The sequence below is a fragment of the Talpa occidentalis genome, unplaced genomic scaffold (genome assembly GCF_014898055.3).
Source record: "Talpa occidentalis isolate TD23 unplaced genomic scaffold, MPIMG_talOcc4v2.1 talOcc4.4, whole genome shotgun sequence".
NCBI lineage: Eukaryota > Metazoa > Chordata > Mammalia > Eulipotyphla > Talpidae > Talpa > Talpa occidentalis.
The window spans coordinates 125,920,568-125,935,283 of NW_023604295.1; the positions used below are offsets into that span (position 1 = coordinate 125,920,568).

Here is a 14,716-nt window from a genome sequence, read left to right on the forward strand (position 1 = left end):
TTCACCTATGCAGCATCACCATAGTCCCTTGTGTCAGAACACATTCCCTCCCTTGTTTTGACCCCTCTCCATCCCTGTCCCCTGATTCCTTTTTTCAATAGAGTTACTTTTAAGAAATTGGAATACATGGGGCTTGCTAAGGCTTGAATTGTTGGTGTGTTCCCCCATAATGAATACTGTGGACTATTACACCCCAGTAAATAGAAATGACACCTTATTTGGAGATAGAGTCTTTGTAGAGTCAGTGAATTTAAAATGAGATCAGGGGCCTCCCCGGTGGCGCAGCGGTTGAGCGCTCGGTTGCGAAGCTGCCCGCGGCCTCTGCGACGCCGGTTCGATCCCCGGCTGCTCCCCGGCCACCGGAGGAGCGTCCCACATGGCGCGCAGACCTCTCCTGCCGCCCGCTGCTCCCCTCAGCAGTGTACTTCGGTCCTTCTGCCTGCTCTGCTCCCTGCTCTGGCTCTGGTGAATTCTCTCACCCTCCCGCGCTTCTGACTGTACCCAGTGCATGTATAAAAAAAAAAAATAAAAAATAAAAAAAAATAAAATGAGATCATTAGAACTGACCCTAATCCAATATGATTGCTGTCTTTATAAAGAGGAGAAAGTTTGGAAAGAGACATGTATGTAAAGATGATATCATATAATGACTGGAATTATGCCCCCACAAGCCAAGGAACAAGCAGACACTAGAAGAAATGCCTGGAATAAACTCCTCCTTAGCACCTTCAGAGGGAATATAATCTTACAGTCACCTTGATTTCAGACTACATGCTCCAGAACTGTGGAGATAATAAATTCATGTTGTTTAAGCCATTTGGTTTGTGGTACTTTGCTATGGTAATCCTAGATTATAAATACATTGCTGGAATGGATAATTCAAGAGTAAAATACCTAGAAATTTCCTTTAGGATTGGGCATTGTAGACATACTTCAGGAATTTTTATTGTTTACATATTGGATCTGAATTTTAGAAACCTATACCTTTTACATTTCCACATGGCAGAGGGGAGATTATCAGTAAAAATGACATTATAGACATGTTGCTGAATAAATAAAAAAATTCTTGTGTATAATTTTCTCAGGATTACAAAGGTAGATTATGAAGATATGTCAACATTATTTGCTCTAAACATAAACTACAATGCAATCCTTTCTCTTGGAACCTAGGGGATATTTACCGATTCTCATGTTTCATATCACAATTTCTTTTGGGGAAAAATACAAAATACGGTAACAAATGAATACTTAGATAATAGCAAGAAAAGAGAACAGAGGGTTTGTAGTTTTTAGCTGTCATGGTGTGGGCTATAATCAGGTTTTCTTGTTTATTGCCAATAAGAAATTAAAATACAGCAGGTCTTTGAATAACATTGTTTTGTCCAGTGTCATTTGTTATAATATTGATCAGAAAATGAAACTCACAACTTAAAAACAGGGTTATTCAAGGACCTGCTTTCATTATATATTGTTTTGCTTAAAGTAAGTTTCCAAAAACCTATTGATGTTAAGTGAGGATGGATATAGTGTACCTGATTTTCATGTGGATGTTTCCAAACTAAATGTATTGACAATAATGCTCAAATGCCACCACATAAAAGGAAATAAATTTAAGGAGTCCAGCCCAGGGAAACTGATCCTGTGGCAAGTGAACAGTAGTCAAGGCCGAGACAAAATCATGGAGGAGGGCAGTCAGGTACCCAGTGTGAGGGAATGCAGTGGAAGTCTATCCAGCAGTAACTCCTTCAAAATGATTTTCTTCCAGAAATTCTCTGAGATATACAGCAACTGTTACCACTGATTCAAATCTAGAGTTGGAGAACACAAATGATAGTGTTTTGCACTACAATTTAAAAATGTCATAAATTACAGTCCATTAGGAGATGGCCACATATATTTTATATATATTTATAAATTTTTATCCAGCCAACTAATGTACATATCTCTTATCCTGAGACCTAGATTTAAATACAATGGTGGAGTCATATACGATAAAGCTCCATGGATTCCATCTTCAATATGGTCGTGAGTAACTTGAACACCAGCATTTTGAAGTCTTGTAACATACATGAGTCCATCATCTCTTACGATATCATATTGACAGGTAAGAATGTAAGTTGAGGGCAGATTCTGTAATTGAGAATCATTGGCCAATAAGGGTGATGCTCTGATATCCATAAGTGCCGGCAATGGAAAACTAGATCTCCCAAGAATTGGTTCAGTATAAACATGGTCCTTTCTATACTTCTCAGGTAAGAGAGTACTCCAGTTAACAAATTTGAATAGATGTCTTGATTCCAGAGGCATAAATTGGTTTCTTTTCACTGCCTGGGAAAATCCTTCATCCTTGGTTAGATACAAGCTCACGAACTTTATGGCTAAGTCCCTTGTCAGAAGTATACCATGCTCATTTTCTCTGTGAGCTGGCAAATCAGAATCAATTATTTGTAAGTGAGGGTATAGTAAAGCCTGTATCTTGATCTTATGCTTTATTTTAAGATCATTTCGCACCTGAAAAAAATATGATGATGTCCTATAAGGCAATGATTTTCGAAACACCAGGAAGAAGAAATTTGATTTTAACAATTTAAGTAATCTTGATGCAAACATATTGATATAAACTAATGTGATATTATTTTTACAATATTTATGTCAGTGACATGAAAATGTCAAGCTCATTTCACTAGTGATATTTTAAAATTTTTTAGTTGCATGTGTGAAAAAGAGAGATATAAACTTCCAGTTATAAAATAAATAAGTACTTGGGATGTATAGTCGATGATACTTTATTGTATATTTGGAAATTGTTGAGATAGTAGATTTCAAAAGTTCTCATCACAAGAGAAAATGTGTAACCAGTGAGGTGATGGATGTTATCTGGACTTATTGTATGATCATTTTTTAGCATATACAAATATTCAGTCACTGTGTTATATACCTAAAACTAACATAATGTTACATGTCTCTTACATCTAAAATTGAGGCATAAGGCAGGAGGTGGGGCTACTCCTGGACTACACCAGAGCAATGTGAGAGACTAGAATAGCATCCTGAGTAAGCTCCTCATTCTGAGGTGATGACAGAAGTGGCAGCAGTTGGCTCCAGAACCGCAGTAACACCACACACTAGCCCTAGATTTGTCCTAGCAAACTGGTATCTTGTCATCAACCGAGTTGATGTATGAGTTCAGTACAGTAGGCAAGGGGGAGGGAAAATTAAAAGAGGGAAGCATATAATTGTTTTTGCCAAAAATCATATATATATATATATATATATATATATATATAAAATTAAATGCAACCAACTAAAGCAACCAGAGTGAATAGAAGAAATAAATATAGCTATTACAATAATATTATTTTCTTTAAAATTTTTTTAATTATAAAGTTTAAAATATCTTAAGATTTTCTTTAAGTTTAAAACAATATTATTTGGCTATTCAGCAAAAGTTTCAGCATCATATCATACATTTTGAGAAACATTATCCAACTATAAACTAGTACACAGATCAAGTTTTTTAAAAAACCAGTTGATAGGGCCTCCCTGGTGGCAGCAGACCTCTCCTGACTTGACCGCTGCTTCCCTCAGCAGTGTACTTCGGTCAGTCTGCCTGTTCTGTTCCCCACTCTGTCTCTTGTGAATCCTCTCACCCCACCCCCACACCTCTGGCCTGAACCCCAGCTCTTGTATGCATAAATAAATAAATCTTAAAAAAAAAAACACTTGATAGATAATTTATATTCTGAAAGAATGGTGAAAAGTTGGGAGGGAAGACAAAATTGTTATTATTATTTTTGTTCTTTTATGAATAGACCTATTCACAGAATGTAAGTTTATTTTTTCTTAGTGTCCTTTTTTTTTTCTTGGTCTGGAAAGTAGAAAATGGTGCACTATGCCATTCTATAACCAAGTTGGCTCATTTTAAATGTATACTGACTTTTTTTTTTCCTTTTGGTATACTTTTATTTATTTTTTTATTGTTTAAATTGTATTTTTATATTCCCCTTACAATTACAACCCCCTTATTTTGACTCCAAGCCCTCCTTTCCCCACCCTCCAACCCCCATAGAGAAGACAAAATTATTTTAAAAAACTTGCTGATATTCATAGAGTTTGATGTGAAAGGAGGGATATGGAATAATTGACATGGAACACTTTTTTCTTTCCAGAGATAAAAGTGTTAACGATGACCTCACAGGCTATGGGAGAGAAGCACTCTCTTGCCTTTTCAAGTGAAATATTCATATCTGGAGATGTATCTCTAAGTCATCACTGACTGCAGTGAACTGACCCCTAAGGCAGGAATAAATTGACATCCAAAAGGCACTTTAAATAAAGGGAAATGGTATCATACCACCTTCACAACGCACCCCAAAGGTGCTGAAGTTTCCACAAGCTTAGAATGAGAGTGAACCAAGATAAAGTTTCCTAAAAGAAATATCCCTAAATGCAAAATTTTGCAAAGGTCAATGGATAGATGATTTATGATCAAAAACCCATCCTCAATGCCCTAAATTTTAGAAAAGAAACAATCACATATACTGGGAAGAGGCGAAAAGAATCCACCATCTTTATCTGTCCCTAACTTTCCTTTTGGAATACCATATAAAATAAATCACTTTCACAAATGTATCACCATTTGCCATTTTAGATCCTTATTAGGTAATTTTTTTCTTGGCCATTTAATAATTTTTCCTATCTGTCTTCCTTCAAACTCATTTTGAAGTCAGCCCCCTTCAAGACCAAGATATTGGGAGGAGTCCAGCTGGCCAGATCCCCTGAGTCTGACAATTTTGCCCTAATCTGAACAACTATGTTATCAGTCTGACATAAATCTCTTCAGAATTTTTTCTCTACATTTTACATGCACTTATTACCATGTATGTAGGATTATGCCGGGAAACACCTGATCAGATTTAACTTCTCTTTCTCTCAAGTCCTCTAAACTTCCTAATTCCTTGGAGTCAATTTAAAAGAAGAAATAAGAAGGTCTTCCATGATCTGCCCCTACTTACCTCTTTCACCAGGTGCTTTCCTTTCCCCCCCTGATATAATATCTATAAACCTCTTTCATTTCTTTGAACCAAAAGCCAAGGTAATAAATAAGTAACTGAATAAACATGTATGAATCTACCCACATCTTCTCAGGCAAAGAGCAAAACCAAATATACCTGATTATAAACTTGAGTAATCAGTTGCTACTACTTCCACCAGTAAGCAGGGTGTGTGTCTTTATGCAATCTCTAAATAATTTACGCAAAGACACATTGAGGATGATCTGTAAGAATGTATCTGTTACACAAGGAGTCAGGTTAAGGAAAGTTGCCAATCAGGTAAAACAGGTTGAAGAAAGGTCAAACTCTGGAATATTCTGAAGGGTGGAAAAAGACAGAAGGACTGAAAGTATCATGCCAGGGTTTGCAAATATATAAATATTTTTTAACTATTGTTCCAGGTTTCAAAAACACTTAGTGTCTCATGTTTGCACTGGCAGCAAATAATAGGATAATCACTATACTGTAACTGTATGTAAATTGCTTCAGTCATGTAGAAGAGATTTGCCTGGGGAGTTTTCAGAGTTAACACCCAAATGGAGAAATCTATTTGGATATATATTTCATGACTTCAATGGAAGGCACAAGTTAGAGGGCCTCAAGCTGATAAATCAGAGCTGAAGTTCTGAGACCAGATGAGATAAAAGGCAGAATGACTAAAAGTGGAGACATGGAAAATATATGAATAATGCATAGATTAAAATAAAATTGAAACAGATGGCCATAAAATTGGATCTAAATGCTATTATATTTAAAAAAAATATTTGTTCTTCTTAATTAAAGATTAAGGAACTGTGTCCAGAAAAGTTTCTTTGACTGTAGTGACTCCAGATCATTGTGCCTGGCAAGTAACTTTAGTAACATTATGTAATGTTGCCAGAAAATCTTAGAATATTCATGGGAAACTATTCATTCCCTTTCAATAATGGGAATATAACTGCAAATGAACAAAGTCCCCACAAGAAAATTAACAGCAGCTCTAACTGTCCTCTAAATCTATGTATCTTTTCATATTGTAGATTTTATATGAAACCTTTTTTTATCTTTAAAAAATATCAATATATACTCTTTAAAAACTGGCAAATTTGATACCCATTTATGCAAAAACTATCAGCAACTAGAAATATAAATATCTTTCTCAATCTGACAAAAGCCAATTATAGTAAGTCTTCAAGTGACATCATATCTATTTGTGAAATACTTAATAATTTCCTCCTAAGATCCAGAGCAAGATAATTATAATCAAAATGTGCTAGAGATCTTAGTCAATGCATTAATTAAGAAAAACATAGAGACTGGAAAGGAAGAATTAAAATGATTTCTAGCTACAGAATACATAATTATGTAAATTTCCTAGGAAATGAAAAACCACTAGAATTTATAAGTGAATTTTTCAAGGATATCATCGTGAAAGACAGGTGTGAAAATCACATACATTTCTATATAGTGTGTACAAATATTTGGAAAATATTATTTAAAATGATATCATAATCTTTCAAAAATGTTTTAAGTCTTCTACACTGAAAAGAGCAAAATAATACTAAGGAGAGAGATGAAAATCTAAATGAAATAAGAGACATACCATGTGCATTAATTGGAAATAACAACATTATTAAGATACTAGTCTTCCCCAAATCTATAGATAAAATTCAATACCAATAAAATTCAATTAGCCTTTCTCTTTTAGACAATGATGTGATATCCTAATATTTTCATGGGAAAGATATAGAGAAATAATTTAGGAGAAAAGAACAAAGCTGAAGTTAATGTAGTTTTAGCATTAGGATAGCTATATAGTGCAAGAGAATAGAAATAAGAATTCAGAAATAAAATGTCATTATGATTAATTGATTTTAGACTCAAGTAACACTCTAATCCAATAATAAAGGCTAATCTTCTCAACAAATAGTGCTGAAAGAACTGGCAGTCTGTATGTGGGGAAAATGAGCTTCAGTCTCTACCTCTCAGAATAAAGCAAGCATAATATACCTGTTGGGTCACCGCTGCTGCTAATGTGGCCCCAGAGCTGTCTCCTGAAATACAGATTCTGGCAGGATCCACTCCATATTTTGTAAGAATTTTATCCTGAAGAAAAAACTTGACTGCTGTGATGCTATCTTCAAACTGAGTAGGAAAGAGGTGCTGAGGAGCATTTCTGTAGCTTTTAAAAAAAGAACAATTTATGTGAACAGTCTTAAAAAGAACCATTAATGGTTGCATCTATCCATATAGCTTTTAAATATCAAGGACAGAGCCCTCCCTGGTGGCACAAGGGGTTAAGACGCAACCTATGAAGCTATTCGCAGCCACTGCAGCACGAGTTCAATCCCCAGTCAGGGAGCTACCCACATGGTGCAGCAGACCTCTCCTGACTCACCCACTGCTCCCGTCAGCAGTATATTTCAGTCGATCTGCCTATTCTGTTCCCCACTCTGTCTCTCGTGAGTCCTCTCACCCCCCACATCTCTGGCCTGTACCCCAGCTCTTGTATGCATAAATAAATCTTTAAAAAAATATATATTAGAAGCACAGCTGACTTGATTTGGGAATTAAACTCTACTTTGTGAAGGTAAAAATCATAGCAAACTTGGTGGTGGGTGTGGTGTCGTAATACACTCTGAAGGAATGTGATCCTATAGCTCTGAATCATATACAATGTTATAAACCCAAGTTATCTCAATTTAAAAAAATCATAGTACGCCAAGAAAAACGCTCTTACTCTAATGCCACAACAACAGCATCAAGTTTTCTTGCCGTCCATCTATTCAGGAAGTCAAAACCCGTCTGTTCTGAAAAAAAGAGAAATGTCAAGGTACTCCCTATAAATAAAGAACAAGAGAAATGCTTGTAGTTATGAACTTAGAAAGATATGTGACTTGTGTTACAAAAGAACCTCTATTTCCTGCCTGTTTCCATGTATAGGGACCTGAATCAACATGACGTTATCGTAGGAATGGCTCTTCATTCACTCTGTACAGGAGTAAAAGATGACCTGAAACTGGTGTTCTGGGGAAAGGAAACCAGGCTCAGTCCATTATAATTTTCTTTAAGCATTGCTGTCTGCCTGCATTGGCCATTGTGGGGGCCAGTGCTTTCTACTCTGCTCTGCTCCCCTAAACAGCAACTCCAGAGGGAGAAAGTTTGTGATTGGACAGCCAGGCTCCAGATGAGTTCATTTCTCACTCAAAAGTGATACATCACTTTTTTGCCAGTCTTCATTAGAAATAAAAGTTATGCAGTGGAGGTTCCTCAAATTACTAAAAAATGGAGCTACAATATAATCCAGCTATTCCACTCCTAGGAATCTACCTAAAGGACACAAAAATAATTACAAGGGAAACCTGCACTCCTATGTTTATTGCAGCATTGTTCACAATAGCTGAAATATGGAAACATTCGAAGTGCCCAAAACAGATGACTGGATCAACAGGTGGTGTGTGTGTGTGTGTGTGTGTGTGTGTGTGTGTGTGTGCTGGAATATTATTCAGCAGCCAAAAAGATACGCTTATTCCATCACAGCAACAAGGATGGAGCTAGAAGGAATTATGCTCAGTGAAATAAGCCAGAAGGAAAAAGAAAAATATCGGATAGTTTCAGTCATAGGAGGAACACAGGGAAACCAAACAAAGGGTCAAAAAATAAGACAAAACTTTAAAGCAAACTGTAGATCTACGACATGGAGCAGGGAGGGAGTGAGGTCAAAACAGAGAGAAGAGCAAAAGTTACTGTGGTGATGGTCATAGGTGATGTGGTAGGAGATTTATGGGGATTTACTCATTTATTGCACAAAAATGAATAACAATGTAAGGAAAAAATAATTTAAAATGAAATAATGGTGATGGGACAGGCTGAGGGGAAGGTGGCAAGAGAGCAAAAGCAGTTCATTAGGGTTGGGTTGAAACAAAATTATTGAGAGGAACATTAGCAGGGACAAAAAAAATTAAAGAATGTAGCAATCTGGAAATCTGAACACTATGCTGAGGGATTTACATTTATTTCACTATGTGATGAGAATCACTAAACAATTTAATCAAATACATAACCAGATTTGCAGGGTAGAAGAATCCAAATATGAGAGCTAAGGAACAGTGAAAATTGACCATGATTGCCATTTACTGAGAACATTCAAGAGGCTGAGATGTTGTTCTGCATGGATGTTGGCTCTTTTAATTGTTTGTTCTCCAAAAATGTTTTTAAATTTTTAAAACTTGATCTCATAGGAACAACAGCATATGCTTTGATTTACTATTTAAAACATTTTCATCATTTCAATGTTTCTTCTCTTGAATATATTCTGATGCCAAAGGAAAAAAGTTTTACTAATTGACTTGTTCATGTCCAACTTTCATTTGATTAAGTTTTCAGTATAAAAGCTGAAGAGAAGAAAATGCTTATCAAAACACAAAACAGAATGGATGCACAATCTCTATATGTTTTGACAGAGATCTGTATTGGATCTCTAATATTTATAGATAAACTTATACATAGTAATCATATATAATATATGCATGTATACATCAGTATGTATATTTACATAAAATAGTTTTTGTTATCACAAACATACAGCCAGTGATACTTTTTTCTTATGTGATGAACTTACTGAAACTTCCAAAACAGTAAGCACCCCCGTGAATGTAGATTACAGCTCGTCTTGCCATGTCTGATTTTCTCTTAGGCAAATACAGACGTACTGGAATGTCAACAAATGCTGTATCAGTCACTGTGATGTATTCATCTGAAAGTGGCTGGGTGTAATCCAGTCTCAATATAATGGAAATAAACTCTTCATATCTCATAATGCCTATATTTTCAAAACACATAGCCTATAAAACAAAGCAAAATTAAACATTTTCATCATTAAATAATATAAAGTGAATAAAGAGAAAATTAAATAAAAAATGGAATGTTTGTAAAAATTACCCAAATAATAATATATAGATCATAGTGCATATAACCTTGTTGCCTTTGAAAATGTCAACAATTCTGTATGTTAAATTAATAATTATGACATTCAAAAACTGTCAATTTAACTGGAGGGTTTTTTTTTTTAATGTCTGCCACAATTATTCCTTACTTGTTAATTCTTATCTGAAAAAGTTCCAGGTCTCATGACATTTTTTCATTCTGTTTTTGTAAGTATGTGGTCATATTTTTCCCTTTTTTGTTCATTTTATTTAATCCAAATTTTCAAGTGTCATTTTTTTCACCACACTACTAATTATTCAAATATCCAGGTTTCAACTGCAATATATTTGTGTCTTTCACCCTCCTACCCACACCACCAAAATCCAATATCTGGTATCACTGGGAAAATTTCTCTTTGGTATATTTGACCAACTTCTTCTAAGACGTGTCACTGAACAGTTTACACAAAAGAAAAACTTTAAAAATAAACAGTACATTAGACAGTCTTTATTATGACAATTATTCCAATGAATTTCATTCAGGTCTTTCAGAACATCTAATCCCTGTAGTTAATAATGAGGAAGCATGCAGTAATCCTATAATCAAAACCAAATCTACACCCATTTTTTTTAAACCATCCTCTTGTACCACCACAAACTCAACTTAAGGCCTTAACCAAATTACTCTTTCTACTTCAATTTTCTAAACTATATAATTGTAATAATAACAATAAATCCCTCAGTGGGTCATAGTAGATTTTATATGAGTTAGGATTTTTTTAATGTACACAGAAGAGTGTATAGACCATGTAAGTATTCTTTTTTTAAAAAAAGGATTTATTCATTTATGTATACAAGAGCCTGCGGTACAGGCCAGGGGTGTGGGGGTGAGAGGATTCACCAGAGACAGAGTGGGGAACAGAACAGACAGACTGGCTGAAATACACTGCTGAGGGGATCAGCGGGCGCGACATGAGAGGTCTGCTGCGCCATGTGGGTTGCTCCTTGGCTGGCCAGGGATCGAACTCATGCTGCAGAGGCTGCAAACTGCCTCATAGTTTGCATCTTAACTCCTTGCACCACCAGGGAGTCCCCCCCCATGTAAGTATTCAATAAATTTTGTTGAGTATACTTTTCAAATAAAAATGCTTGAGTATTCTCATGCCAATTGAACATAGTTAATAGACTATCCCTTAAAGCAAGTTTTTGGTAAATGAAAAACTTAGGTTAATTTTTCATTTGGTACATTAGTTTTTAAAAATTAGATTTCTGGAAAATTGCCTTATTTCTCATTTCTTAGATATTTTCTGGTTTTGAGCAGATAAGTAGTTTTTGAACAAAAGCTCCTAATATAGAGATTACCTTATGCTTTTATATCATACATGATACAGGAAAATTTTCAGGGTTGGACAAGCTTGCTTTTACCAAGTTCTGCCATACAATTTAACATATGACTCGACAATAATGCATTTATTTTTCAAGGCTACTCTGTCAGGAACTCTAATTTTCACTTCCCTTTCATAGGTTAAAAGAATTAATTTTCTTACTGGTTCACAACTTTGAGTTACAAAGTTTACTGCTAAAAAGAGTAAGTTGTTTTTCCTTGAACAAAAAAACGTAAGTTTTACCAGAATAATCTTTAATTACATGTTTTTCTTCTTTTTTAAAAAGAGGACAATCTATAAATAATTCCCAATATATGAAGTACATAGTTTTATTACAGATGGCAAGAATAAGTTATAGCTGAGATAGAAAAACTAGAATTTTAAGTGGAATAGTCTGCTAATATAATTTTGAATATCATTTCACTATCAGTCATTTTGTGTTTTAAAATTAATATAAAATAATCAAGACAAACAATAGCATTTCTGTAGAACTGATGCTTGCTTACCCACATCCTTATTCATTTTAAATCAGGAGTAGGGACATTAGAGAGACAGTTTGGTGAAGGTGAACTCTAGAAGTGATGGAAGAGAAAAATGTGAGGACTTAGATATAGCAGGTGGCTGTGGTTTCACAGAACTGCTCTATGACTCTCCCTCTTATGCCATGGATTGTTCTCTGTTCTTTCTGTTTTCAGCCTCCTACTGTTACTAACATTAGAGAACCTTTCTGGAAGCCACCCGGTTTGACTGAATGACCATGGTTTGAAATGAGGCAGTCTGGGTTCAAAGTCTAATTTGCCACAGTTGTCACTTTCTATCTGCATGAGTTTTTCTGAGCCTCTTTTTTCAGTCCTGGTTTAAAAAAAAAATTGGAAGAGAGTGGAGATGAGTGGAGGTATACATTTTAGAAACCAGTATGTTCTAAAATCTCAAAAATATCTTCTCCATATCAAGAAGATATTTTAGCTTCAACTCATAACCCACCACAGATATTCCAAGTCAGACAATCTGTGAAGTCCAGCAATTCAGACTGAAGAGAAACAGTGGAAGTTACTGAAAAGAGCACTAACTTAGCAACAGGTATAAGCATCAATAATGTTCATCTGTGTACTATAATCATGTGACTAGTTTACCCTGAAAATTCAAATGTAAGTTATCAGATAAACTTCAAAGATTTTCTCTTAGAAAATACCATTTATTTTATGGATATGACAACTTACAGTCTTTATATTTAGACTATTTTACTTTGCATGAATACAGCAGGTTTCACTTATTTAATTCTGTGATCGATTTATTCTAACAATCAGTGATCATCGCAAAATAGTTATTAATAAAAACTTCATAAACACTGATTTACAGTCAACATGTATCCCAATATCCAGGGGGAAAAAAAGGTTAAACTTACCACAAATGTACACGTTTTAGCAACTGCATCCAAGGCCATCACTTTCCAGAATTCTTCAATGTTGCCAGGTATGGTTATATAAATATGAGAGGCAAAGAGAATACAAAACAGTCCTAGACAGAGAGTTTTGAACCCCATAGTATGCCTTTTTCAGCCTCTTCTCAGTGCTGATATTAAAAATCTTCCATAAATATTGAATCAATAAGTAGCAGAACATATGTAGGAAACTCTTTCAGGTAATATGATCATGTTAACAATATGAAGCTAAATCTCAATTTGAAAATTGCAGTCAGTAGTAACTTGTTTTGCAAATACGCAGATGCCAAGACAGATGTCCTAATTCATCGCCTATATTATTAGCATGCAAATAAAACCTCCCAGTGTTTCTTCACCTTGTGATGCAATCAACTCAAAACAACTTTACTATTGAGACATAGATCAGAGACTATGTGAGCTGTGAAAAAGCCCTAAATTTTGTGATTACCTGCGATATTTTATGAGGTTTTTAAAACAAATTGGTATTTAATCAAAATGTGTTCTAATACCATTTGTACAGATTACTAACCATGTAAATAAACCTTACTTGCTGGGATGGCCCTAGCTTTGAACCAAAAGATTAACTAAGCTTTCATCAAGCTGAAATTTCTTCATATCTCAAGTACCACAAGGCTCAATACAAGTATCTCAGCAAACAATTTGCTTTTTTCTTTAAAGATTTCATAGCAACTTCAGTCATATGGTTAAGTGACTTACATTGAAAATTACCCTACTCCAATAATTTGGACTAGCATGGCAGGAAACAACCTGAGATCCTGACAGACACCTGTCTTTAGAACTGATGACCCGTATGTTTTTTTTCCCCCCACTCTGTGGCATATTTTATTGTTCTTTATTGAAGAGGTCAAAAACACATTGTATTTATAGTTACAGAAGACCAAGTTTATTTCTGGAGGAATTTTTGTGAACATGTGCCCCTGCCTGACCATCATGTTCAACCACGGTACTTCTGAACATCAGGTCCCAGAAGTATGGTCATTTCTGACCTGTACCCTAGTTCTTGTATGCATAAATAAATAAATCCTTAATTAAAAAAAAAAGCTAATAGGGCTACTGAGGAGGTGGGAGGCACTCACTGGCCACTCACAGGGCACGAGGCAACTGCTAAGGCCGGAGCCCAGGAGTCTGACAGTACTGCTGTTGCCACCTGTATATTATCTCCTGCTGCCTTCTATCAAAGACTTGTTCCTGGCCCCACATATTGGCTTCATGAACTGTTTTCTGCTGCCACCAAGAACTGAGCAGCCTTGCCCCCTATTACAGATTACATTGATATGGGCAGAAATATCAGTGTGGTTTTTAAATCAGATTTTGCAGGTGATTCTAAGGTGAGACCAGAGCTAAACAATAGGTTTTCTGGATAATCTCCCAAAGGGATCTGCTCTAGTTAGTAGGTGCAAGTAACCACTGCCCATGGTTCCCACTGTAGAAGGATCTGTGAAAGTCTGTGGAAAGGGAGGACACCTGTAGAGAATAAAAGAGAAAATCACATCTGTTGGGTTGGGAATGCGTCAGAATGTCCCCGGCCACACATGGAGGGATGACACAGTAACCAAAACAAATAGATACCCCACTGATTGGGAGAAAATTTTTGCACTCCATACAACTGATAAGGGAGTGATCACAAAGGTCTACAAATAACTCACATGACTTAACAAAAGCAAAATAAACAATCCAGTCAAAAAATGGGCAGTAGAACTTAAAAGACACTTCCCTAAAGAGGAAATGCAAATGTCCAACAGGCATATGAAAAAATGTTCAACACCCCTCATAATCAGGGAAATGCAAATCAAAACCACAATGAGATACCACCTTACACCAGTGAGAATGGCACATCTTAAAAAAACTAGCAACTACAAATGTTAATGAGGATATGTTGAAAAAGGAACTCTCCTACACTGCTGGTGGGAG

General features: G+C 35.5%; 1 protein-coding gene across 2 annotated transcripts; it reads right to left on the reverse strand.

Annotated features, from left to right (window-relative positions):
• Window positions 1-1,908: 1,908 nt before the first annotated feature.
• AADACL2 (arylacetamide deacetylase like 2) lies at window positions 1,909-13,307 on the reverse strand. Of its 2 annotated transcripts, none has more exons than XM_037524714.1 (5): window positions 12,749-13,307; window positions 9,655-9,877; window positions 7,774-7,843; window positions 7,044-7,215; window positions 1,909-2,511 (listed from the first exon to the last, which is right to left on the reverse strand). In XM_037524714.1, the coding sequence occupies exons 1-5, from the start codon at window positions 12,884-12,886 to the stop codon at window positions 1,909-1,911; spliced, it is 1,206 nt and encodes a 401-aa protein (XP_037380611.1). In that variant the 5' UTR covers window positions 12,887-13,307. The 2 variants fall into 2 exon arrangements, with proteins under 2 accessions (XP_037380611.1, XP_054556986.1); XM_054701011.1 differs by lacking the exon at window positions 12,749-13,307 and adding an exon at window positions 11,850-11,885.
• Window positions 13,308-14,716: the final 1,409 nt, after the last annotated feature.

Coding starts and splice junctions, on each gene's coding strand:
- AADACL2 (XM_037524714.1), bottom strand. CDS start 12,886: ATGGGGTTCAAAACTCTCTGTCTAGGACTGTTTTGTATTCTCTTTGCC. Junction 7,844..9,654: donor TTACTGTTTTGGAAGTTTCA/GTAAGTTCATCA, acceptor TCTTTTTTTCAG/AACAGACGGGTTTTGACTTC. Junction 7,216..7,773: donor GCTGTTGTTGTGGCATTAGA/GTAAGAGCGTTT, acceptor TTTTTTTAAAAG/CTACAGAAATGCTCCTCAGC.